Genomic DNA, 25,526 nt, shown 5'->3' on the forward strand with positions numbered 1-25,526 from the left:
GTGTTAATCAGTGTCTCATTCTTTTACTTGTGTTACAGACTTTTTAAGATGAGTTGTTGGCCATTGTTGGGAATTAGGCCTTTTCCCATAGCAACCAGAACTGGTGCTGTTTGTTACAATGGCCGACGTAGAGGGCTGCGTGTACTCTGCACTGGCAGGCTGGGAAGTGAAGGGTCCAGTTTCTACCATCAAAGAGCAGCTTTTATACTCATAAACAGCTTTCCTTTAAAAGAATTTTATCTACATGAATTTTTACTCTTTTTCTCCAATGGAAAAAATTTGTATCAGGTCTAATTCCAAAATCATGCTAATTTTACAATAAATAGGAAAAACAAAGGAATTTTTCATGAAAATAGCTGTCAAACCAGTACTTTGGAACAGCTCTTTATCTTTTACTTCTTAAGTGTTAACTAGCCCACATGTTCGTATCTTAGGGTTTACTCAGTCCCCTCCAATAGCACATTGGCACTTTTGACCTAGCAGGGAAGATGTCTTGTTCGTATTTCTCTGAACCAGAACAAATAGTATTTGCCTAATGGCATTTTTTTTTGTTTTTTTGTGGGTGAGGACTATTTTTAAGAGAACATATTCCTAATGTTGGTTAATTGCAAATTGTGCTTATTTCAGACAATGCAAAAAGGAAACATTTATTTTGGCTTGTGTTTCTGTTCCTGGCTGCTGGAGAGGCATTCTCTGCCTCTGGGGGCTGTGATCTTAATGCTCAGGGACGTTTTCTGCCTGCGAAAATCTTAAGCAGCCAAGGGCTGAGCAGACCTTGGCTGACAGGAGCTTAGCATTTGGGGAGGATTAACTTGTACATAGTACCTATACAGAATATTATTATATACATTTTAGTTTTATGATTACTTATTTAATAAAAACATTTTATTGTTGGTTCGTGTTTCCCGTTTTTTCTAACCTAAATTACCTCCTTCCCTTTTTTCTAATTTAACTAGTGTAACGAAATCTAATGCATTTAATTAAATTATTCTTTGCATTCAGTAGCCTCCTATTCTTCACGTCTCTAGACAGGATAGCAAACTATCTTTGCATAGTGCCATTCAAGAACCTGTGCTCTGGTGGGTGATTGCAGTTAAAATATGTGTCCACAGGATTGTTCACATGTTTATGAAAGCACAGTTTTCTTGCCATTCTTACTATGATATACAACTTAATTAGGTTTCTGTGAGTGTACTCATGTCTGTGAGGCAATTGTGAATCAAATGGAGTTTTCTTCTATGTTTTCCATATGTCATTACTTATAATGAAATAATTTATCATTGGGTTTTATTAAACTGGGTTTTTTGAAAGGTGAGAGAGGCTGAGTCTTAAGACCATAGGTTTTTGTAGTCTGCCCTGTGGTTAATTATATCGCCTTTCAGGTGATTTTCCTTGGTCCTTGTCGTTGTAAGAGAGTGTCTAGTCCTTTCATGGTGGTCCCCTTTGTGGCTGCCGCTGCAGTATGCATGCGCATAGGGAACATTTTCGAAAAGAAATGAACAGCATGATTCCTGGTATTGTTTCTTACATGATTGTGTTGACTAGGGTCAACGTCTTGGTTTAAAGCTTGAAAAGTGACTATGCAGATTCGAGGGCTCATTGTCGGCATTGCGTTTTGCCATTGGCTGCTCTGAAATTTCTTGCTGTAGAGTATAGAGATTGGAGCCTTTCTCTAGGACTGAGAGCTCACCTGTGCACGCAGTCATGTGATGGGGTAAAACAGTGTGGCTTTGGGTGCAGAAAGACTCCTGTTTGAATAGTTGTCTGTTCTTTGGGACCCTGAACAATCATTTCATTTTTCTGAACTTTAATTTCCAATCTGCAAGTGGGGTTAGTAAGTCTGCTGTGAGGCATCAGTAAATGAAAGCTTCTGGTACACAGAAGGCACTTCATAACTTCCCATTTTCTTTGTAGAATGCTTCTAAGGCCCCTTTTAGAAATAAATTATGTGATTTTATGCCAGATAATAGCAGTGGCTATCATTTATTAAGTGTTTAGCATGTACTCACAACATCCTTCTGAGGCGAGTGCATTGAATCTCAAAGAGGTTATGTAACCAGCCTAGGGCCGCACAACGATTAAGTGGTAGAGCTGGGCTTCCAACTGTGGTTTAATGCTGAATCTTATGCTCTTTACCCTTGTTTATGATAGTTATCTGTTTTATCTGCTGCGTTTTTCATGGTGTTATTTATTTCTTGATTAGGGATAACATTCTACTGTTAGCAGTCCAGATTGATTCGGAAAATGCTTAATGGGAGCTCCTAGGATAATCATGATGATGATGATGATGATAATGATGATGATGATGATGATGATGATGATTAGGTTTCATTTTGGTTGCCAGTGCAACTGACTGATAGTGACTGCCTGGAACAATAGGCTGAGAAGGATTTGATACATGAAAAAGCAGCCTTTTTACTATCAAAAAGTTGGTAAGTAACCTCAGCTTTGAATATAGGCCTGGTGGCGAGTGGCTGGGGTTCCATCATCCCAGTTCCAGAACCTGGGCCACTGGCCCAGGAAAGGGAGTGCATATTGTGTCCTGGTTAAGAATAGCCATCACTTGCTACGTGCTGTGAATCTGTCCTTGAACATTTCTGTGTGAATCAAATTAAGTCACATTTTACATTTAAAACTTTGAAGGGAAATATTAGGGTAATTTGAAATGGAAAGAGATCTTTTATGAGGCTAATAAATTTCTGTGTACGTGAATTTACATTTTTTTCCCACTCATTTTACTGTCTAGATTTGCTAGGTGAGATTACAAAAGGAACAAATTAATGCTGCTTATAAGTAGTGTTAGCAGCAAATACTGCTTCTAAAATTTCGTGTGCCTTCCTGACTATTAAGTAAATAGTTCATCTGTAGAATTATATTTCATGGAATGGTTCTCTTTTAATTACTTAGAATATAGAAATATTCTCCATTTGCCCATTTCTCAGAAAGCTATTTTTCAGTGTTTAAGAAACCAAAAGAACAACCTTGTTACATTATAATTTTGTTCATAACCTATACATAATTCCCAGAAAAACAATTCAAGTAATAACAGCAAATATAAAAAGTATAAAATATTTACTTAGTGTAAACTTACTATAGTCATCTAAAACCATTCTGTATGGTTGAACACAGGAAAAAGGAATTAGAACAAACAAGTGCCAGGGGAAACTCTTTGCCTTAGGCGGTCAGTTTCTGTCTTCCTATTTAAGGGGAATCGTATAGTCTTTGAAGTGTTTGCATCTTGGTTTTCATTTTGCATTTCTGTAACCTTGGTTACCTGGCCTCAATGAATCCCAGTTTCCTCATCAGCACAATGAGAACCAACTCTCCTCCCAGGATCCTTGCAAGGATTAAATGTCATAATCATGTCCAGTTAGTGGTACAGTGCTTACTCATAGCTCAATAAATCTTACTACCCTTTTAAGTTGAAGGAAAAAGAAAATGGTTTTTTTTTTGGAGTGGCTGTTTATATTGATCTTTAAGAAAACGAAAGCAAATACCAGTTCAGCTGCTTTATTCTAATCAAGATAATGAAAATTTTAAGAATTTGGCAGCAAATTAAGTAAACAGTCCTTTATTCTGTTGGCCACACAGAGAAATGGGAGCAGCACAGAATGCCCCCGCAGGAAAGCCAGCTGTCCAATTGTGATGCTCTTGTATTTCATTTTTAAAAGGCTGTCAAGATGCTGTATGCCGAAGGTCCCAGTTTATTTGTGAGATCATGCTTTTGTGGGGTTGGACTGCATTTGTAAATTTCTTCCCTTCCTACCTTCTCAAAAGTTACTCCCACTTTTGGAATGATATGTATATACCTGATCCCTTTTGTGGAGCTTGGGGAGGTGGGAAAGGGAATGTTTTAATATAATTTTAGTTTTAAGAACAGTAGGAGAAACTCTCATACGCTCTTTATCAGATTCACCAGTTGTTTACATTTTGTCAAGTTTGCTTTATCCTGGTCTTTTTGTTCATTTGCATGCACAAAAACCTTCTTTCCCAAACCTTTGAGAGTAGGTTGGAGACATGGTGTGTTATGATTCAGCACACAGATACTCTCTTACAAAACCACATTTGTACATTATCAAAAATAAAAATGTTGTGCACTGATACTATCATCTTATCCATAGTACATATTCAGATTTTAGTCACTGGACCAATTATGTCCTCTGTAGCTACCCCCACCTTTCAGGGTCCAGCCAGGATCATGCATTATATTCATAGTGTCCCCTAAATCTGCTGTTTCTTGCCCTTGACCTTTTGAAAGAGCAGAGGGAATGCCCTTTAATTTGGGTTATTTTATGATTCGTCCTGATCGGTTTCAGGTTGTCCGTATTTGGCAGGAACACCCCAGAGGGGATATCGGGTCCTTCTCAGTGCATTCAGTTGGGAGGTTTGTCCAATATTGACAAGACTAACTTTGATGGGGCGGCGGGTGGGTAAAAGTGAGTTTGCCAAGTCCATCCTCTGTAATGTTACAGTTTTACCCTTTGTAACTAGTAAGTAATTTATAGGAAGATACTTTGAGACTATTGAGACTATGTAAATATCCCATTTCTGATCAAATTTTCACTATTGTTAGCAGGCACTGAAGTTTTTCTAATGCCAACACTCCTGTATTTGTTAGCTGTCATACTCCTGCTGTGATAATTTACACTTCTCCTTCATCTATTTGTTCATTTATTTATGTCAGTGTGGGTGTATGAATTCTTACTTTATGCAATGAACTGTCAGTCATTATTTATGTTGATGTTAGAATTGTACCAGATTGACCAGTGAGAGCCCCTTTAAACTGGTTTCTGTGTCCTTTGATTTGTTGCCATTACTCTTGGAACATGTCCTCACTTTCTGGTGCAAGAAGATGTTCGGGCTCACCTTGTTCCTTCTCTGCGTGGGCTCTGGAATTGGTCCCGCTTCTTGGAAGCTCCAGGTCCTCGGAGTGGAGATCTGGGAGCCAGTTGTGCCCACTGCTTTTGGCTGTCCTGTCTTCTGGGCCTGGTCAGCACATTTTTGATTCTTCTACAGTGAGTTGCAAAGAAAGGAAAATGGCTCATACAGATACTGCTTTTATACTATATTTTTTGAAATAGGTCAGTGGTAGGAATTAGGAAGTATTTTTTGCTATTTTGATTTCATTTTTTGAATTATTGTAGTGGATAGTTCTAAGAATTAAACATTACTATTTAGATATTTAAAGTGAGTCCCTCATCCTCTATAAACCCAAACAAAAGATTGACAGTCATTATTTGCAAATTTTGTTGAGGTTCTAACCTAAGTGTTGATACATGGAAAGGCATGAGACACAGCTGAGCACTGAGTTGAGAGCTGGGCAGAAACGTGCATCACATGCTTCTGAGGCCGCCCATCGCCCTGTGAGAACCACTGGTCTAAGAAGCCGTGGAAATTCCTCAGCGTTTCGGTCGGGGTTAGAATTTGCTACTGTCACTCCTGCTCCTTCTCTGGATGTGCCATGTTTCAGGCCTCTGGCCCACTTATTACTTTGGATCCAGCTCAAGTGGGTCGTCTTCTGGGACGCCTCCCTGGATGGCCACTCCCACGCACACTGGTTCCTCCTTTCTTTGTTCCTCTTCTGCAGCCCAGTCTTCTCATCTGACCGTGTGTTTTCAGAGCTGGCTCCTGATGTTACTGCTACTTACCTGAGTGGGGGTTTGGTCTTTTTTTGTGTGTCCAGGATGTAAGGCAGTTTCAGGTACATTATAAATGTTTACGATATTTAAATACTACGTTAAAAATGGCAACATGGCTTGCACTCTCTTACTGAAATAGCAAGGGAGGAATTAGCAGTGTTCTTACCCCTTTCCCCAGTACTTCTGATGATAAAAGTAGTAGTTGTTTCTGTTGACATTTAGATGATAACAGTAAGTAAGCAAAATTTGGAAAAAGACAAAAAGCATGAATCATTACTAATTCTTCTGGGCATTATTTCATGCAAAAATTTATTATTGCCTCCTGAAAGTCCTCTTTTGTTCATTTGCAAAATGGGATATTTCACATCCTGTTTTGCTGCTATTTGAATTAAGTGGCAAATCTTCAGTGGTAACTTGTTTGTGGTGAAGACCCATGCAAAGGCACAGCCTCCACCTTGTGAGTGTCATTCAGGGGAACCCACGTTTTTAGCCTCTAAGGTCCCGGACAGGAGGATGCCGCTGTTCTGGTCACTTGATTTCTGGCAGAAGGTGACTTCCTAGGATGATCTCTGGCAGCGCCTGGGAGTGGATGAGTAGCAGAGCTAAGGAGGAGCTGAGAGGGGCCAGATAGAAGCGACTCAGAAGTAAGGTTCCCAGTCTGAACCTGCCCATGAGAAGGGCAGAGCTGCAGTTGGATTTCCAACAGGACAGTTCTGGGAAGACCAGGCAGGGAGGGAGACTGAGTGTAAATGGCTTTTGACACAGAGGTGGGGGCCACGAGAGATGCACATTCAGGTGCTTGGGGCAGGGGAGGAACGTGGAGGCGCGGGACAGGCACCTCATGCCTGCCAAGTTGGCTGGGTGGAGTTTGACCTCATTTGTTTAAAGGTGCTAATGAGTGGTAAAATGGCCAGCAGACAAATAGCAGAAGAGTGAAAGAAAAATAGGGCATATAGAATCCTGATTAATCACTTATTTGATAAGACGTACAGTCTAGCATCTTCCTTTTGGAGGAGAAACAGTTGTGCATGAATACTTGTTTTTAAGAGCTTTGAAATGTCTTAGTGTGGGCAGAATTGATAATTTCCAAAGAGAGTACTTTTTAAGCATTCTTAATCATGTGGCCTCTAAACATGGCAAGATAGACCATTGGTCATTAGAGGACGTAAATCATTTTGAACACATAAGAATTTCCATACTCATTAATTTATGTTTTTTTAGGGGTATGATGTTAGGGAGTAAAATTAGCAGGTGAATCAGAAATAATTCACCTTCAGTTAGGAATCAGGATTAGCTCACTCACCCGCCCCAGACAGAAGGGGAATCTGCTTTCTTCAATGTCTTAGGTAACTTCCCTCCCCTAACTTTCAACAGCCTACCCAGATAGGATCCTGGTCACCTGTTCTGCAGAACTTGCTCAGTGCTACAGAGCAGGTCCTTTGGAGCCACTCTTCCAGGGCAGGGTGGAAGGGCCACTTTTCAGAGCCTGGGGCTGCACTCCTTCCTCTGTGAGGGACTGTGTGGCTGGAAGAGCTGGACTTCACACCCTGCCTCATAAGCCACAGCATCTGGAGGTGCCTGGCTTACTTTAGTAATCCTTTTCTTTTTAGACTGCTAGATTTGTGCTGTCGAAATTGGAGAATCCTGGGGTATGAGATCCCCTCAGAGGCTCAAGGCTTTGGTTTGTTCCTTCAAAGGCCAGCTAATTTTGCTTTTTAAAGATCTCCCCAGGCCTAACTAATGTCAGAAAGGTAGACTGTTAAGAGAGAGAGCAAGCCCTTGAATAACTCTGCCACGTTCTCACCATACCGTACTAGAAAGTCAAATGCATGTGCTAAGAGAACCCTTTTCTTTCATGAAGCTTGGTAGTTAGGAGATCTGTCCAACCTGGTCTCTCTAACCTTACGGATTTGGTTTTAATTCTGCCTGTGTAGACCTAGTTCCAGATAGGCAGTATTTTAGATGTAAGTGCTCCCCATGTTTTGCATGCTTACTGTTTCAGGGGGATAATTTATTGCAGAGAAGGAAGAGAATGTGAGCCTGTTTATTAATATTTTCTTTTACCCTCTCTTCTTTAATCCAGTAGTCTTCAGAGAAAAAAATGAGGAGCCCTAAATGTATTTATATTTAGAAACTTCGTATAGCATGCATATCATTTATTGTCCACATTTTGAGTGAGCTTTATAAAGATTACAGGGATAGGCCCAGCATTGTTGTAGTTAATAGAAACCTGTTCAATGAGGTCTCTGGACTGTAAGATCAGCAACATTGGCGGTGACAGTGAAGTATGGCCTTATCGAAAGGAGAATTCATAAGAGGCTGCCCTGGGACACTACACCCCTGTCCTTCTGTGTGTCCTGACAATGTTATCTGTCTTCTCAGTACGGAGTATCAAATGTCTGTCATGAGTACAGAAATTAATTTAATGTCACCTGAAGACATGCAATTAATCTTTTAGAGGTTTTCATAATACCTTTACAGAAAGAGTTGCCAGTTTGGCGGATTTGGATTTTGGGGTTTAGAAGAAGATAAGGAAAATTAATTTTTCATCAGGGTTAATACAAGTTAGCAGGGCCACAAAGGCTGAGAAAAATGGTTGGGGAATTTGTCAAGTGTTGTCACTCTAGAATAATGCTGCTTAGCCTCTGATAGGTATAATCAAGAGTTGAGATTTCTATAGAGGGGGGTTAATCAATTTGCTCACTAGTGAATGCAAGTCAGTGATAGCATTTCTTCATGGGGTTTAAGAATGAAAATAAGATTTGATCTGTCAAATTGCAGGAAGCCCTGACAATATCAATAGGTGTTTTTATCTATGCATTTAAACCATTTGTTATAAATAAATTTGTCCTGCTAATGTTGGGGGCTACAGACCTCTTTTTTTTTGTAACGATTAAGCTGATAAAAAGTATTCCCTAAGCTTACTTAATTCAAATAGTGCCTTTTATATATATACAAAAAAAAAAACTAGTCTAAAAAAGCGATTTTTATAGCATTAAAAGGTAATCATTTGTGGGAAAAAAATGTTTCTGGTTTGACCAGAGATGACAAAACTTCTTTTCTCTCTCATGTGCTTTGGAGGAAGTAGAAGATACTTAAAATGTTGTCTGAACCTAGTGTTGTTTGAAGAGTTAAAAAGCGAACACCACCCTGGAAAAATTCAGTTTCAAAGCAAACATACTTTTTATGAATAGAATGTAGTCTGTCACCCACATACAACACTTATATGCGGATGTTAAGATAACAGCCTTCTAAAATTCAATTTGAATCAACAGTATTTTAAAATTTACTTAACTAAGTACTAGTAATTTTAGGATCTCTTTCAATGCTGTAATTATATGCATAATTGTAACCTTATAGAAGACTTATAAATAAATGGGTAGATTTAATTTGGCTTGGTTCTTATTCAAATCTTGTATATGTGTGTGAGTATAGGTATAAAAATATGTAATCAATTTGTTTCTCAGATGTAATCAGTTGAAGAATTTAATTTGTTCCTGGATATTTGTACTACAACATGCTAAAATCAAAAGTCAAAATCAGGAAGTTGTTTTGGTATATGCAGTAAAAGGGAATTGAAAGCATTGTTTCCACATTGATCTGCCATATAAATTGGGCCAAGTGTGAGTCTAGCGCATTGCAGTTCACTCCTCTCGTGGTGCACTCTGCTTGCTATTTGTTCTAAGAGACGACACGAAATGGAAGCTGGGATCGTGATGTTTAATCTGAGCATGTTGGAAACCCAGGAGAGGCCGAATGTCACTGTGTGCCGCCCGTGAGTTGGAGTGAATGGTAAAACCCCAGGCGAAAGCACAAGTTGCAAAGTAGGCAGCAAAGGTTGGGCACAAACGTCACCAGCAATTTCCAGATAGCCGGGTAGCTTGGTGGTGGGTGGCATCTACGGTATCTGGGTAGTATCAAAACCCATATTTTCCTTTCCCCAGCATGGCTGTTGTAATACCTGATTTTGTGGCTAAAATAGGACTTGTCAGTTGACGAGTAATGATTAGGACCACCAAGCTGTATTGGATGCCATTCAGAGTGATGCTTGCCTACTTCTTGACAGAGACTGTAGTATCAACCACAGTATGGGCTGAAGTGTACCTTGAAAGAAATGTCTGTCCATTGGGAAAGGTGAAATGAAAATTTTCTCAAAAACAAAACCACTAATAAAGTAAAATTTGAATGTGATCCACAGAATCCAAAGGGACAAGTTGTTGAATCGAAGAGTCAATGGGAGAATTTGACCTGTGGGTAGAAGTTGTTCACCTGATCCAAACTACACTCCTGGCCACAACCTAGGGATGTGTATGCTGGTTCACATTCTAGTGTGAACTGGAGTAAAACCCAGGAACTTGAAACTGTTCTGTAGAATTAGCTTTTCCTCATGCTAAGTTAAAAGGGAGTAATTATTCTTTTAATTAGAAAAAAAAATTCATTTTTTTCTTACAAAATGAAACAACCTTTTACTTATATTCAAGCCTTCATTGCTTAGCATGATCTTCAGAAAAATTCAGAAGCACAGCATTATAGTAGCCCTTCATTTAATTAAAGTGATTTAATTGTTGATCCCATTTGTTTCAACTCGCTCTGAAAATAGTTTCAAAATATGTTAGTGTAAACTCTTCCCCTGGTTTTGGAGCCACAAAGATGTTCCAGCGCTTATTGTGTGACTGAAGTTTGTTTAATGGGCACAATGAGGATACTACTACTTACCTCTCAGGGAGGTGTATTAGGCATTTCTTGCACTGCTATAAAGAAATACCTGAGACTGGATAATTTATAAAGAGAAGAGGTTTAATTGGCCCAGGGTTCTGCAGGCGTTACAGGAAGCATGGTGCCAGCATCTGCTTGGCTTCTAGGGAGGCCTCAGGAAGCTTCCAATCATGGTGGAATGCAGAGTGGGGAGCAGGCGCATTTCATGGCAAAAGCAGGAGCATGGTGGTGTGGGGTGGGGGGCGGGGCGTGCACCATGCCCTCTCAATGGCCAGATCTTTTGTGAACTCAGAGCTTGCTTATCACCAAGGGGATGGCCTAAGCCATTCACAGTCATCTGCCCCATGATCCAAACACCTCCCACTAAGCCCCACCTCCAGCACTGGGGATACATTTCAACAGAAGATTTGGGGAGGGACAAAATACCAAAACTACATCAGGAGGACTGAAGGAAAACAATGTCTGTACAGACCCTAGTAGTACATTTCTTGTCCTATTGTAGACATTCAACAGATATGAGCTATGGATTATTTCACTGCCAGTACTAAGTGAATATATTGAATAATACCAAAACTCTTGATGATTAAGATCCCAGGAGTGCCTTGGAAGTTTCCGTTATAAAGTTTTATGATATCATTTGTTGCTGTATAACAGGGTCCCCAACCTTACTGGCACCAGGGACTGGTTTCTTGGAAGACATTTTTTCCGCGGACTAGGGTTGGCGGTGGGGAATGGTTTCAGGATGAAATTGTTGCACCTCAGATCATCAGACATTAGAGTCTTATAAGGAGCTGGCAACCTAGATCCCTCACATGCGCAGTTCACAGTAGGATTCATGCTCCCGTGAGAATCGAATGCTGCTGCTGATCTGACAGGAGGCGGAGCTTAGGCAGTAATGCTTGCCTGCCTGCTGCTCACCTCCTGCGGTGCATGCAGCCCAGTCCCTAACAGGCCACAGACTGGTAGTGAGGGTTGGGGACCCCTGCTGTATAAGGTACAAAAACTTGTCTTGGATATAAGCAGCTCCAGAGCTTACCCAGGCAGGGCTTCTTGCTGCTGAGCAGTTTTGTAGGAAGAGTCTTTCTTTGAAAGTTGGGTAGTCGGCATCACAAGACTCTGAAGCACCCCACTTTCTGTGTCTTCTGGTGTCTGCCTGCCCTGAGGACACTGTGGTGCATATGCCTCCAGGAAGCAAGAGACCACCGAGAGCCAGACCCACTGGGAAGAAAAACCAGGTAGCTGCATCCCAACCTGCCATTGGGACCGAAGAGTCTGTCAGTCCGGGCCCAAGAGCTTCCCAAGCAGGGAGGGGTGCAGTGGCAGGCCCAGGAAGGCCCACCCGGCCCCACGGAGTGAGCAGAGGTGGCACTAGGAGGTGAGGCCTCTGTCTGCAGGGACTCTCTCATCACAGGCCTCATTCCTGCCTTTTCAGGCCATTTCTTAGAAAGTTGCCAATGAGGTGTGACACCGTCACATCAGGTCCCTTTCTTTATGTTGCAAGATCTGCATAAGGAAATTTTAGTTTTTTTTGAAACAGATGAGGAAGGGAAGGGCTTTTTGTAATACCTGTGTTTCTGAACTTTAAATAGAGATCAAGCCTACTTAAAAAATAAACTTTTCCTTCAATGGAAAATAAAAGTTTAGAACTTTATTTTTCAGAGTTCTTATCTGACATTAATATCACCAGAGATAAATTTTCACCAGTCTCTTACCCGAAATAACAACGAAGAGAACTTTTTCTTATTCGGGGTATTTATTGACTCAGTGTTTATGTTCTTTTTTTTTTTTGAGCTGGAGTCTTGCTCTGTCGCCCAGGCTGGAGAGCAGTGGCGCGATCTCGGCCCACTGCAAGCTCCGCCTCCCGGGTTCACGCCATTCTCCTGCCTCAGCCTCCCGAGTAGCTGGGACTATAGGCGCCCGCCACCACACCCGGCTAATTTTTTGTATTTTTAGTAGAGACGGGGTTTCACTGTGTTAGCCAGGATGGTCTCGATCTCCTGACCTTGTGATCCGCCCGCCTCGGCCTCCCAAAGCACAGTTAAAAAATTATCAAATTACTACCGTGTTATGTGTTTATCACCCAAATACACATACACATTGTATACCTTACAACACGCAAATAATAACATCCTCCTTTTGGTGCCAGCTATTGTTGTTAAAGTTTCCTCTCTAGACCATCTTGTTTCTAGCTTTGGATTGCCAGGTAAACAGTGGCCAGAGCATTCGTCTTGCCGTCCGTCATGTTCTGTGAACATCGTTCCCTTTAGGCCAAAGGTCCTGTCTCCTCTCTTTCTGCCACGTGACACTTCATGTTGCTGGGCTGAAAGTTGGCCTTTTAGTATCTTAGTGACGTAGCAAATATGTGTGTACTGATTGACAGTGGCTATAACCTAGTATTCTGATGCTATAATCTCTTTTAGCACATTCAGAACTACTTAACTTTAAAAAGTACAATCTACTATTTACTGATCTATTCACTAAATATTTCAGTGCCTTCTGTGTGCATGAGACATTTTGGTATGGTGAACAAAAGAGATTCACTGGGGTCTAAACCATTGGCTTCTCTCAAGCACTTACAAGATAGCAAATGTGGTCGGCATCCTTGGAGACGTAGTTGGTTAAGCTACCAGGGAGCTGATTTAGATTACTTAAGTTCACACTCTGGAAGTCCTTCTTAGAGAGCAAACCTTCCACAATCCATGCATTTGCCCACCTTAGTGGAAAGGGTAGAAGTTGGAGAATCACAGTCAGTAAGGCTGTTGGGTTGCTGAGTTGTGTGGAGAACTGAGTAGTCTGATGTCCCCTCCACCTAACATGGGCCCTCATGGGACCTGGAGGCTGGTGTGAAATGTTCGCGCTTGTAAAGAGGAGTGTTTTCAGTGGCAGTACAGCTGAACACGTGCATAGTGAATTTATGAATCTCATACTAAGATTGTACTGTCAGGCAACACCATTGCAATAGGATTTTGGATAAATTAATGGTCACTGGTTCTCATGAAAGATGAAGGTATGTGGTATATATTTTTAAATTTTAAAACTTTTTAGTATAGAAACTTTCAAGCATGTATAAAACTAGAGAGAATTCAAATAGCTTTTTAAGATCCAGACTGAAAAATTGTGTACTCAGGATAGGCCCTCCCTGCCTGGTGGGATACCTGCTCACACCTTGGGTAGAAGACCTTGTGGAGAAGGTTTAAGAGGCAAAAACTACCAGCCTGACTTTGGATAGTGCGAGCGGTCTGCCTTTTCACAGTGCTTCCATTTTCATGTGGGGGTTGGGGGTAGTCCCTGTAAGACAGGAGTAAGATCAGCACATTTCAGGCGATGATAATTCACATGATAGAGTCATAGAGCTTTAGGTGGGAGAACCCATCTGGTTCAGTCACCTGCAACCCTGGCTGGACGATAGCAGATGTACACATGGTCCTTTCCTTTGTGTAGTGTGTTCCCTTGATTAACTGGGGGGGTGTTAAACCAGCCCTGTGCTTCTGGGATGAATCTTACCTGGTCATGAGGTGTGATCCCTTTTCCGTGTTGCTAGATTTAGTCTGCTAATATTCTGTTGGGGATTTTTTTTCATGTATGTTTATGAGGAATATTCTTTTGCAGTTGTCTTTTCTTTTGATGCCTTTGGCCTTGTATTAGGGTAATACCAGGCCCAAAGAATGAGTGGGGAAGTGCTTCTGCCTTTTCTGTTTTCTGAAAGAGATTGCGTAAGCTTGGTAGTCTTTCTTCCTTAAATATTTGGTACAACTTACTGGTGAAGCTATTTGGGTCTTTGTTTTTCTTTGTGAATGGTTTTTAATTCATTGTCTTTACTTCTTAGAGTTCTATTCGTATTTTCTCTTTCAGTCAGTTTTGGTACTTGTGTCTCATGGAATTTGCTGATTTCATGTAAATTGTCTAGTGTGTTGATGTAAAGTTGCTTGTAATGTCTTTTTAATTTCTTAGGGTCCATTGCGGTGATCCCTCTTTGTTTCCTTATTTTGGTAATTTATCTTCTTTCCTTTTTTCTTGGTCAGTATCCTTAAAGGAGCATCACTTTTTTGCTGATCTCAAAATACCAACTTTTGGTTTCACAGATTGTCTTTTTTGTGTTTACCATGCCGTTGCTTTTCGCTGCATCTTTATCATTTTCCTTCCTTCTACTTGGGTTTGATTTCCTTTTTTGAGGACGGGGGACTAGCTTTTTGAGGTAGAAACTCAAATTACTGATTTTAGATGTTTTTCCTTTTTGATGTCATTGCTTAAGTTGCACCCCCTGAATTTTGATGTGTTGTATTTTTGTTTTCATTCAGTTTAAATATTTTTTGTTCAGTGTTTGTATTATTTTTATTTCTCAGCCTAGCTTCCTAGGGGTTGACCCTACTGCTGCGTAGCTTAGTGGCCAGCCAGCGCCTGAGACGAGCTTGTGCTCAGGTCTCTGGACCCTGCATGGCCCCCCCGTGGCCAGTTATCTGTGTGTGGGTTGGGGCTTCCCAGGCAGCCATGTGGGGAGAGCCCATCTAGGCCTTCTCTAGCACTTTCCATTCTGGAATTTCCTCATTAGGTTTCTCAGATTTCTGGCTGGTGTGCTGCTTGTTCCAAACTGAACCATGACCAGAGGTCCACAGACCCATGGGCTTCCCTGCGCCTTTCCCTCCGAGGGTGCTGTATGGCCAGTGCTGCTGGGGAACTTCAGGCCTTACTGAGTTTTGGCCCTGTGCTGATGGAGCTGCCACACACTGCACTGTCCTCACAGCTCAGGAATAAGTGCTTCTCCATTTGTTTCATTTCCTTTGATTTCCAGAGTCCTCAAATGTTGTTTTGGGAAATTTTGTCCAGCTTATACTTGTTTTGGAGAGAGAAGATTTGCAGACTTTTTCATGCCACCTGTTCCTGTGTGACATTTTTCATCTCATCTTTTCTTGAGTCCCTGTTACTTTGTACAGTCTTAGCAGAAATCTTAGCTACATCCATCTTGCCCCAATCCGTGTTCCTTCTTTTTGCAGAGCCGTTTGTTCCGTTTGGTCTCTACAAGATAACGTTTGGTAGGAAGAGCGGGACAAGGGTATTGTGGGCTGCTTCTGAGCTGGTTGACCAGGTTGCCCCTGGAGACACTGGCACAGCTAAGCACCCTGTGGGGAGGGTTTACTATCCCATGACTGACAGTCCCTCCCTGTCGATGTTGAGAGTGGGCCTGGTGCTAATAAAAGCCTCTATCTTCCTTTTCAAGTCCAAGCATCCATCCTGACATAATTCATCAGGGCGGTGTCTGCTGTCCTTGCTGTTCTTTCCCAGCTTCCAGCTGTTCTTTGGGAAAAACACTACTCAGTACTGAAAGCAGCTGATAGGCACCACCCTAAGACATTTTTATGCTGCCTGGAGGTATGAACAACATCGGTGGTACAGTTCCAAGGTGTACTTGCCTCCTGATCGATGAACAGACTGTTAATAAAACACAAAAGATAAGATTCCTGATATTTCTAAGGTTCTTCGTAGAGTAACTGCGCTTCTTGGAAATCCACGTACTCTATAGTTGCTAATGGCACTTGTAACTCTCGGCAGAAGGAAGGGAAGTTTCTAGCCAGTATTTTGCGATGCTCTTGGGCGCTTCAGAGCACTGTATTGGAGAGGTCAGAGTATTTGAAGTTCCTGTATCCAGAGTGGGTGGAAGGCGCCATGATGGGTTTGGAAGACTTACAGTCGCAACCAGCGGGAGTTGGGCTCGTTGCCTTCTTAGGGTGGGTTGGAATAGGAGTTAAGAGTTTAAAACCACTGCTCATGCAAACTGTACATTTTAACAAGAATGCTCTTGAAAGTGAATAATGCATGCTGAAAGTGAAAATGCGTGTTGGATATGAAGTATTTTGAAGATAACCAGTATTTCATGGGAATTCAACAGCGTTTATTTTAATCGCAGACCTCTTATATGAATACAGTAATTAAAGGGCATCTTAGTGTTTGAAATTTCAAACATATTGTTAGAACCTGACCACTCTCCAATGAGAAATGTCCTTACTGGCTCTAGTGAAATGACAGGTTTCAAGTCACACTTGTTTGAAATGGTTTTGCTTTGTGGGTGAACACTGGCTGAGGTGGGCTTCCTAATGCTGGGGAGGAGCGTTTGGTGGAGCAGACACTGAACAACGTGTTGCCTTCTTGGTTTCAGCAGGGAGGGGAGAGCGATGGCTTTTTTCACCCAGAAGGCCAGCCCCAGCGGATTCCCCAGCCTCCAGAAGTGGGACCACAGCCTGCCCGCAAGGTGACGCTGACCAGGGGGGGCCTCCAGCAGCCCCCACATCTGCCAGTGGGGCCCCACGCACACTCGCCTGTCCCTCCAGGGATCAAAAGCATCCAAGGAATTCACCCGGCGAAGAAGGTACTGCTTGTGCCTTGCGCACAGCCCTGGAAACGCGAAGGCCGGTGTGAGGCAGTGTTCAGACACGCTCTGATTTGTAGCGCATGGCACACAGTAGTACTCACATTCATAAGTGAACCATCATTTCCTTTGTTCTGGCTTTGAAAACACATTAACATTTTCACCAAAGCCTTTTCCTCTCCTGACTTATTTCACAGAGCAAACCCAGAAGAGCACCCACAGCCAGCCAGGAGTGCGATTGCTTCCCACCACTCTGAACTGTCTACCCAGCAGCACCTGCTGTGCTCTCGGGACAGCGCCTGCTGCTGCGTGTCAGCACGCTTTCCTGCCTCTGTTCACTGACTCACCAGAAATGTTACAAATGTAAAATCAAATGCATGCTCATGGCCCCAGTTCAGACAGGGGAAACTAAGGTCTTTGGAAATGAAGTAACTTGCTCTAGGCCACAGTTCCCAGCTCCTTAATCCTTCCCTTAACCCTGGGGATTGGAAGGAGCTTCTCTGAGCTCAGGCTGTCAGGCAGGAAGCAAGGGTGCTTACCATCCCCCTTTCTGTTGGAGTGACCGTCTGTGCGCTAGGAGCACATCCTGTCATGTTGTACACAAGTGACAGAGTGCCCTTCCCCTCAGCTTCTAGTGAGGCATCTTTCTGGCTCCCCAAAGTCTTGAGAGTGAAGTGCCCTCTTGGTGCAGAAGCCAGTAGCACCTGTTGGGTGGAGCGATGCAGAGGGAGACCTGGGCGCAGCCCTGCTTTGCGCTCTGGAGGACAGCAAGTCTGCCCGCTCATCCTCCCTCGTCATCTCGTCACTTTGTCACTTTAGAAGTAGTGTTACTATTAAGACTATTCTGGCTCCTTTTGAAGTATTTAAGTTACTTCGTCTTATCTCATAAAGACTTCATGATATAAGAGCAAACAAAATTCCATTTTGTACTAGAAAACAGGTGTGTGGACAGATTCAGTGATAACGCCAGTGTTAAAGTGATGGATTCTTTAAAGATTGCTGCAGTCTGAATTTTCTTCCTTCAGGTGCCATCCCTGAATATATGATGAGAAAGGCCTTAGAAACACGCCCTCCATACACGCACACAGAGCACACTTGAGTTTCTTCAACTTAAACGTAAATGCTCCTGTGAATGAGGATCATGATGTTTCCTATCTTATTTAAGCAATTCTGAGCATCTTATAAGAAGATGCATTTAAAAAAACCTGGTGCTTGGTGTATATAAGTAGGCATTTGTTAGAGATATTATTGTTAATATCATAACTTACTCTAGTTAGAACAGAAGACTAGTTAGTTACTACTGATTTCCAGCCAGGGTAACTGTAACTTGCAACTTTTCATGTGCATTTTCCAGTGTGGTTTCTCTTGAAATAACCCCTTGCAACTGTTTTAAAACTTACTTCACAGGCATAGTTTTGCTGCCTTCTTCAGAGTACTAAGAAATGTGGAGGTTTTCTCTTCGTTTCCTTTTGTGTGTGTGCACACTCATGTCCTGAGGTTCTATTCTAGTTTCCACCTAACTTTCTGCCTTTTTCTGTGATGGACTGGGAGGCCACTTTTGCATTCTGCCCAAACTCCCCAGCAGAATTCGGGTAGGCCATCTGGAAACCTAGTGCCGTCCATCTCCACCCGGCCTTCTGCGCTTCACCGCTGTCCTAGGCTACACTGGGCACATATGTTCTCTCTGACTTTCTAATCTGGAGAAAGTGTGGGAAAGTTCAGCAGTTTCCTCTTTTTTAAAAGTTCCTTGAGCAGTAGCTTTGAACCCTTGGCAGCTTTTAAAAATGATAATGCTTGGGCCCGCCTTAGACCAGCAGAATCATACTTGGGGGTGCCTGGGTCCTCAGTCACAATTGTGTTTTGTTTCTTTTGAAAAGCCTGCAGACGATGGAAATGTGCAGCCACGGCTGAATTTCTGGTTGCAGAATCTGCCTGGGAGGGTTTCAGGGTAGCAAATGTAGTCTCTGCCAGCAGAGTCAGGTACATGATGCTGTGGCTTGTTGTGACTGTAAGGTGGACTTAGCACTGTGCACAACAGGTCCTGCTTAAACCAGCCTATGCTACACTAGGAGAAATGGGGGCTCTGGGACTCTCAGGACAGGATCCAAATTCTTAACTGTCATTTGCAGCAAGTTTCTCAGCCCCGATGGGTGCCTGATCTACACAGAATGATGATGACACAGAGTGCCCACCAAGCACAAGTGCGTGGCCCCTGGGGAGGTGCAGGCTTCGTCAGCTCCCTCGTCTTCCTCCGCCTATACTTAAACTTGCTGGATATAGTTGTCTCATTTAGTTATTAAAACATTCTCTGATGGTGGATAGAAAACTACAGAAAATCCTGTAGCTCATGGTATATTTTGATGGATTCTAAGTTATTTGTTCACTTTTATATCTTAGTGACTATGGAAGAAGCTCAGGCTTGAAACTCTGAATGTATTTCCTTTGTTGTCACCAGGCCATCATGCACGGACGAGGCAGAGGAGTGGCCGGTCCTATGGGCCGGGGGCGCCTGATGCCAAACAAGCAGAACCTGCGGGTGGTGGAGTGCAAGCCCCAGCCCTGCGTGGTGTCTGTGGAGGGGCTGTCCTCGTCCACCACGGATGCCCAGCTGAAGAGCCTGCTGATGTCAGTGGGACCCATTCAGGTAGCCGCCTGGGGGTGGCATCTGTGCCACGGGTGGTTGTGTCTCAAGACAAAGTCATTTCTTGATTTAAAACACAGTGCCCTTTGTGTTGGCTACTTCATATTAAAATAATACTTGGGAAATAAGACAGATAACCTGTTGTGCATACTTAATATCAGAACATTTGCCTCAAACGTTTATTTTGAAATTTTCAGATTCTTAGTTACAAATTTTAAGAAATAAATACTCCAACTGAACAGATTATCCTTTGAGATCCTTATAATTGTCATAGAAGGTTCACACTTGCACACATACATACAAAATTTTTTGTTCTATCAAATGACTTGTTTTATTTGTATTAACATTACATTTTAAAGTATTTAGCCTTCTTTTCCTTGCTTTCCAGAAATAGCTTCATGTGCTAAATAGCTGTGACTTGGTTTAGATTTTACAAATATGACAGTATCTTGGACTGTATCTTCATCTCTTAATTTAAAGCTGGCTAACTCTAATGCTGAAACATGCCTGCTGAGCTGGCTGCAAATGAGATGCATGAAAAGGAACACAGTTCCAGGTCCATTGGAAACAGGGTTTTTCCACGGAAACTCCTGGTCTGTGTAGGCCCAGAGCCCTGTAGCCGACCCAGCGAAGAAGCCACCTGCTTGTTCAGTCTGATTTCTGGCCTCCTCATCAGGTGCCACCTGTGGTGCCCATTGCTTGTTCAGTCCGATTTCTGCCCTCCCTGTCAGGTGTCACCTGTGGTGCCCATTGTTACCATTGCCATGCACCCTGCGTCCCGTGGCGGGATCTGGTGTGTCTGGGAGCAGAGCACTTTGGAAATGGACGTTTTTGGATGCACAGAGTACATGTCAGAGTTCTGAGGAGTCCAAAGTGCTTTCTTTCAAGAATCTCACAGCCTCTAGCTTCATGGGTGAATTTGGAAACATGTTAACACTAGGGTTGATACGAGTAATTAATGTACATGTTTTAGATCTCCATCTGCTGTTGACAGTTCCTAAAAATGAATAGATGAAAACTCTTTCAGAAACATGCATGTTACTTGGGTTTAATTGCTGCCATCTTCATTACTGGCTTCCTGGGGAGATAGGTTTCATTTTTATTGGTGTGTAGTAATGGAAAGTTAACCCAAAGCCTTGGCTTCTGTTTGTGATAGAGCGGGCTCCCTAGTGGTGCAGTTATGAAGCGTACAGTTTATGTTTAAGGATATTTCAAAACAATTGATCATAATCTGGATTAATTTGCAGGAACACAGTAGACACTAGAGCATTTTAGGTGGATTAAAATGTGGTTATCCTAATCTGAGATTCTCAAAATAAATGGCGATGGAGAATTCTGGTTCAGTAACTGTGTAGCAGTGAGTCCAGATGAAAAAACCCCAAGCCTAGTCTGTTGTGAGCCACAGACGGGTGCGCTTGGCGAGGCGCACGTTGAAATTCAGGGGAAGTGTGTGGCCCAGTGTCCTGCTGGTCCTCCTGTCTTTGGGGCGATCTGTACTTTCCTGTGAGCGGAAGGGTTGCATTGTTGTTTTCATATGTTACCTGCTACTTTTGTGGACTTTGCTTCATCATGTGTAGTCTTGATCATTTTCTTGAATATTTTTGAGTGTAATCGAGTTGTCAAGATCCATACCTGAACAGCAAGTACTGTTTGCTTCTCATAGCATTTGAGTGAGGCTCAGAGCCTACATTGTGAGAATATGCTTGGAGTCATTGCCAAACCAGCTAACTTCTGTCTTGTCTTTTAAATTGAATTTTGCATTTTGTACTGTGGGTTTGTATAGACCTCTTAAGTGGTCTCTTTTTTCTTCCATTTGCTTCCATTTCCTTCGAGTGCTGGGATTACAGGCGTGAGCCACAAATATTTTTTATCCTAAATGTTTTGGAATAGTGTCGAGTCTCTGTCTCTTTGGGATATGGCACCACCTAGTGTTCACTGGTGTAATGCCAGGTGGTGTCTACACCAGGAGGACCTGTATTCATTCCTTTAGGCCTTTTAATTGTAGAAAATTCTAGTAACTGCATGTTATTTTTTGTTTTTGTTTTTGGAGACGGAGTCTCACTCTGTTGCCCAGGCTGGAATGCAGTGGTGCGATCTGGGCTCACCGCAACCTCCGCCTCCCGGGTTCAAGCGATTCTCCTGCCTCAGCCTCCCGAGTAGCTGGGACTACAGACGCGTGCCACCACGCCTGGCTAATTTTTTGTATTTTTAGTAGAGACAAGGTTTCACTGTGTTAGCCGGGATGGTCTTGATCTCCTGACCTCATGATCCGCCCGCCTTAGCTTCCCAAAGTGCTGGGATTACAGACGTGAGCCACTGCACCCGGCTGTAACTGCATGTTAACTATACTTTTTAAACCCATGGAATTTGAGAACTTTCTCAGTGTAGCAGTGATGTGGTAGCCAGTTTTGTTCTCAGATTAGTGTTTTACTTCCTTAAACTACATTAATAAGCCTCACCAGAAAGTCCATTTCAAAGACATTTATCTATAGACTCAAAGAGTGAGGAAGAATGAGAAGATTTTGTAGAAATGTCATAACCAGAAGATGATCTTCCAAAAAGTTTCAGACTGTAACCATGTTTCAGAAATTGTAACTTGACAAGAACTTGATTCCTCGAAGACTAGATATTTTTTTTTTCTGTCTACTCATAAACCACATATGAACTCTTTCGTTCTTCCTGGGTGTCATCTGGAAGGAAGTGAAAGAAGCAAGAAACCGTCATCTGTGTTTCTTGTGGGAAAGCACATTAAAGCAGCGGGAAGAAGGGGAGTGGGTGCGCAGCCTCCCTGGCTGGGCCCTAGTTGACCGACTTCTCCCGAGTCAGCTTTGCTCCCAAGGCCAGGGGGGCTGCCGTCCCCCAGAGGCTGCTGAGGAGAGCCCTCGGAGATGCAGCGCAGGAGCCTCTCCCTGACACTGCTGATTTGGGGGTAGGCATAGAAACATAGAAAATTCCGCTCAGAGAAGAATCTGCCCTTTGCAGAGCAGATCTCAGCCCGCCGTGGAGGCCCTGTGAACTCGGTGGAAGGTGGGATCATCTCGGCGTCTGACTGACCGATTCTGCTTCTGCTTCTAAGATAAAGTGGATCGCCGAGAAGACAGCCCCTTTACGTCTGGTTCTGACTGCAGGAAGTCCTGGTTGGTGAAGTAGAAAATGTTGGAATCTTGAGTGAGCAGCTAAGTCGTTTTGAAGTTTGGACAATTGAGAAAGAAAACACTAAGCAGTGTCAGACACGGATTCCAGAAAAGCCCACGTCACAGGCTTAAAGAACAGATGTGTGTGGGCACATGATGGGAAGCCACAACGGAAAAGCTGGTTAACTGGAGGCTCTCCTACAGGGTTTTGAGAACACGGTTGTTAATCATTCCAAAAGGAGGAGGAGGATTGAAGAGACCTGTGTGAGAACGCAGAGCTTGTTTGTGCTTTAGAGGAGAAGCATGTGTAAGACAGGGAAGATGGGACAACCAGGAATGAAAAGGGAAAAGGAGGGGTCCGGAGACGTTTTAAAATTAAACCAGAGCAAAAGGAGCAACGCGCCCGTAGTGATCACATGGATGTGCAGGAGAGCCTACACGTTGAAATTCAGGGGAAGTGCCAGAATTGGTGTCCAGGAAGACCCAGCGTGTTATGATAATAGATGAAAACATGAAATGGGGCAGAAAACTCGGTGCAGGCTGGAGTTGCCCAGAGCACTGTTGTGAACCTTTCTTTACCACTCAGCCCACCACTGGAATCGTGTGCAGGCTTCAGGCGCCCTATTTCCAACAGGAGGTTGGTCGCACAATGACCTGTGTGTAGAGGGGAGCCCCATGGGCCAGTCCTGCACACCGTTCCATACAGAAATGCTTAGCAGGCTCACTGAGGCTCTGCAGGGGCTCTCAGCCCTTCCTGCCAGGGAGTGCCTCCCCCACCCCCTCTAGTGTCGGACTCTGTTCTAGGGTGGGGCTCAAGAATTTACATCTCTCATGATTTATAAATTGGGCTTATTTTAAGCAGTTTGACTTGTATTTAAAAGCAGCTGATATCTTTTTTTTTTTTTTTTTCCTTTAAGTGATTCCTTAAGGTGCTAGAATTGTTGGCCAGAGGGAGAAAAAGAGCTTGGTGTTTAGGATTGTAGAATCAGTTGTAATCCTGTAACATTTTAGTTATCTTTATACATGCATGCACACGCACAACCACAGCCATGCACAGACATGTACACACATGCACAGACTCTTCCTCAAAAGAGGAAGAACTTTTCATGGGGAAAAGAGGCGGGTTCTGAACAACACGGAAGCTTTTCGCTGCCCGGTGGCGTGGTTGTTGATTCGATCTTACGGTTCTGGATGGGATTGCTGGGTACAGATGTGGGAAGCTGCCAGCTGAAGTGTATTCTTTTAACTTGCATTTGCTACTTATTTATAGTAGCCCAGTGAGATTTCCTCAGAAGTTGTCTGAAGATGTCTCTGAAAAATGAAAAGCCGATCAGGGTGAGAGCTGGTGTGCCAGCCTTCCCCCTCACCCTGCCAGTGCATTATGTGGGGGCTGGGGGTGAAGAAGGAGGTCCTTACATAGGCCAGTATGTAGACTTGAGACAAATTCTAACTTTTGGTTTGTTCTGGGTGAAGAAAAGTTTTAACTCTATGATAGCGTGTTGCTGAGTCGTGTAGACGTGTATATTTTCACAGTGGAAGCTGGCGACCATGTCTTTAAGCTTTCACTGGAAAGTTTCTTTTCCTCTGCTCCTAATAAATCATGAATACTTGTCATTTTGGTAGGTCAAAAATGGTTGAATATTGACAGTTTCTACAATTTAATTTTGTATCTAGAAAACAGGGTTTATTTCTGAAAGAAGGTACAAAAATGTAAGTAGAGAGGGTAGACAGGAAGCAAATTTTAGGGCAGCACACTTGTTCATTATGTTGAGTGTCTGAAAACCAAGTCATTCCTCTGATTGAAGAATCTCACTGGAAGTTAATGCTTTCTTCACAGATAGCTCCTCAATCAAATCGAGGTTTTTAAGCTACATAGATTACAAGTAAAACCTGATACCAAATATTGTACGATTGGCAGCCTGATGCCATTTCACATTGTGAAATTGCCCAAAGGAAATAAAGTCACCACATATATCTAGAAATGTTATTTCCCAAAAGAACTGCATGATATATTTTTTTTTTTCTTTTTTTTTTTTGGAGACAGAGTCTCGCTCTGTCACCCAGGCTGGAGTGCAGTGGTGTGATCCTGTGATCATGATTCACTGCAACCTCCACCTCCAGGGCTTAAGGGATCCTTCCGCCTCAGCCTCTTGAGTACCTAGGACTAGAGGTGCGCACCACTGCGCCTGGCAAATTTTTAATTTTTTTTGTGGAAACAGGCTTTCGCTTGAGTATAGTACTTCCAAAATCCAGATTCTATCTCTGAATTGCAGAATGTTGATCATTGTTTTATGATATATGAAATTAATTTTCCTTATCCATTCCTAATGAGGGAATTTTTATATTTTTAGACAAGGTAAGTTTAGAGAAGGTCCATTATTGTAGTTCTCACAGTAAGCTCTGCTGCAGTATTGGCAGCTGTTGTGTGAAACTGTTTCAGTCACTTTTGGGCATTGTTTAAACCCCCCAGGATCCTGGAGCACTGAGCATGCTAGCGCTGTTGCCGGAAGAACGGAGAGAACCCCGGAGGCACGGCTGCAGCAGCTCTAACCTAGGTTAGGGTTAGGGTTTAGGTTCGGGTTAGGTTAGGGTTAGGGTTTAGGTTCGGGTTAGGTTAGGGTTAGGCTGGGATGGACAAGTGACACTCATTCCACACAGCCCCTTACCTGGGAACAGAACAGATAGCATTTTCTCTTTGGAAGTTGCTCTATTGTTTCAGTGACTGAATATCATTCACAGGCTAATACACAAAAGGGGTGCATGCTGAAATATGAGTCTGACAGAGACCTGGAGAGAAAACAGGTCTCTGTCAAGAAATACAGGCGGAATTTCAAAGTCCAGAAAGCCATATTGCAAGCCATATTGCTGAGAATGTATCCAGGAGACCACGTTGTGGGGCTTTACTTTTCCTGTTGACTTAATGACAAGTGAAACTATCAAGGAATTTCTTTTGTATTCATTTTTTATTTCAGAAAGAAGGGAGAAAGTCTGATATTTTACTGAACTTGTTTCAGAAAAAACAGACCAATTCCGTT

At 42.8% G+C, this 25,526-nt stretch overlaps 1 protein-coding gene across 13 annotated transcripts in view; it reads left to right on the plus strand.

The window, feature by feature from the left end:
* The window catches only part of RBM33 (RNA binding motif protein 33), a 137,546-nt gene that overhangs the window by 103,288 nt on the left and 8,732 nt on the right, over window positions 1-25,526 (plus strand). For 9 of the 13 annotated variants that reach the window (XM_009243470.4, XM_054560051.2, XM_063726242.1 and 6 more), the window contains 2 exons: window positions 16,507-16,716; window positions 19,172-19,360. In XM_009243470.4, coding sequence (XP_009241745.2) covers window positions 16,507-16,716; window positions 19,172-19,360 — 399 coding nt within the window. The remainder of the gene's footprint in view (window positions 1-16,506; window positions 16,717-19,171; window positions 19,361-25,526) is intronic. The other 4 variants (XM_024249677.3, XM_002818719.5, XM_054560048.2 and 1 more) reach the window with 1 other exon arrangement.

This window comes from Pongo abelii, chromosome 6, assembly GCF_028885655.2.
Source record: "Pongo abelii isolate AG06213 chromosome 6, NHGRI_mPonAbe1-v2.0_pri, whole genome shotgun sequence".
NCBI classification, from domain to species: Eukaryota; Metazoa; Chordata; class Mammalia; order Primates; family Hominidae; genus Pongo; species Pongo abelii.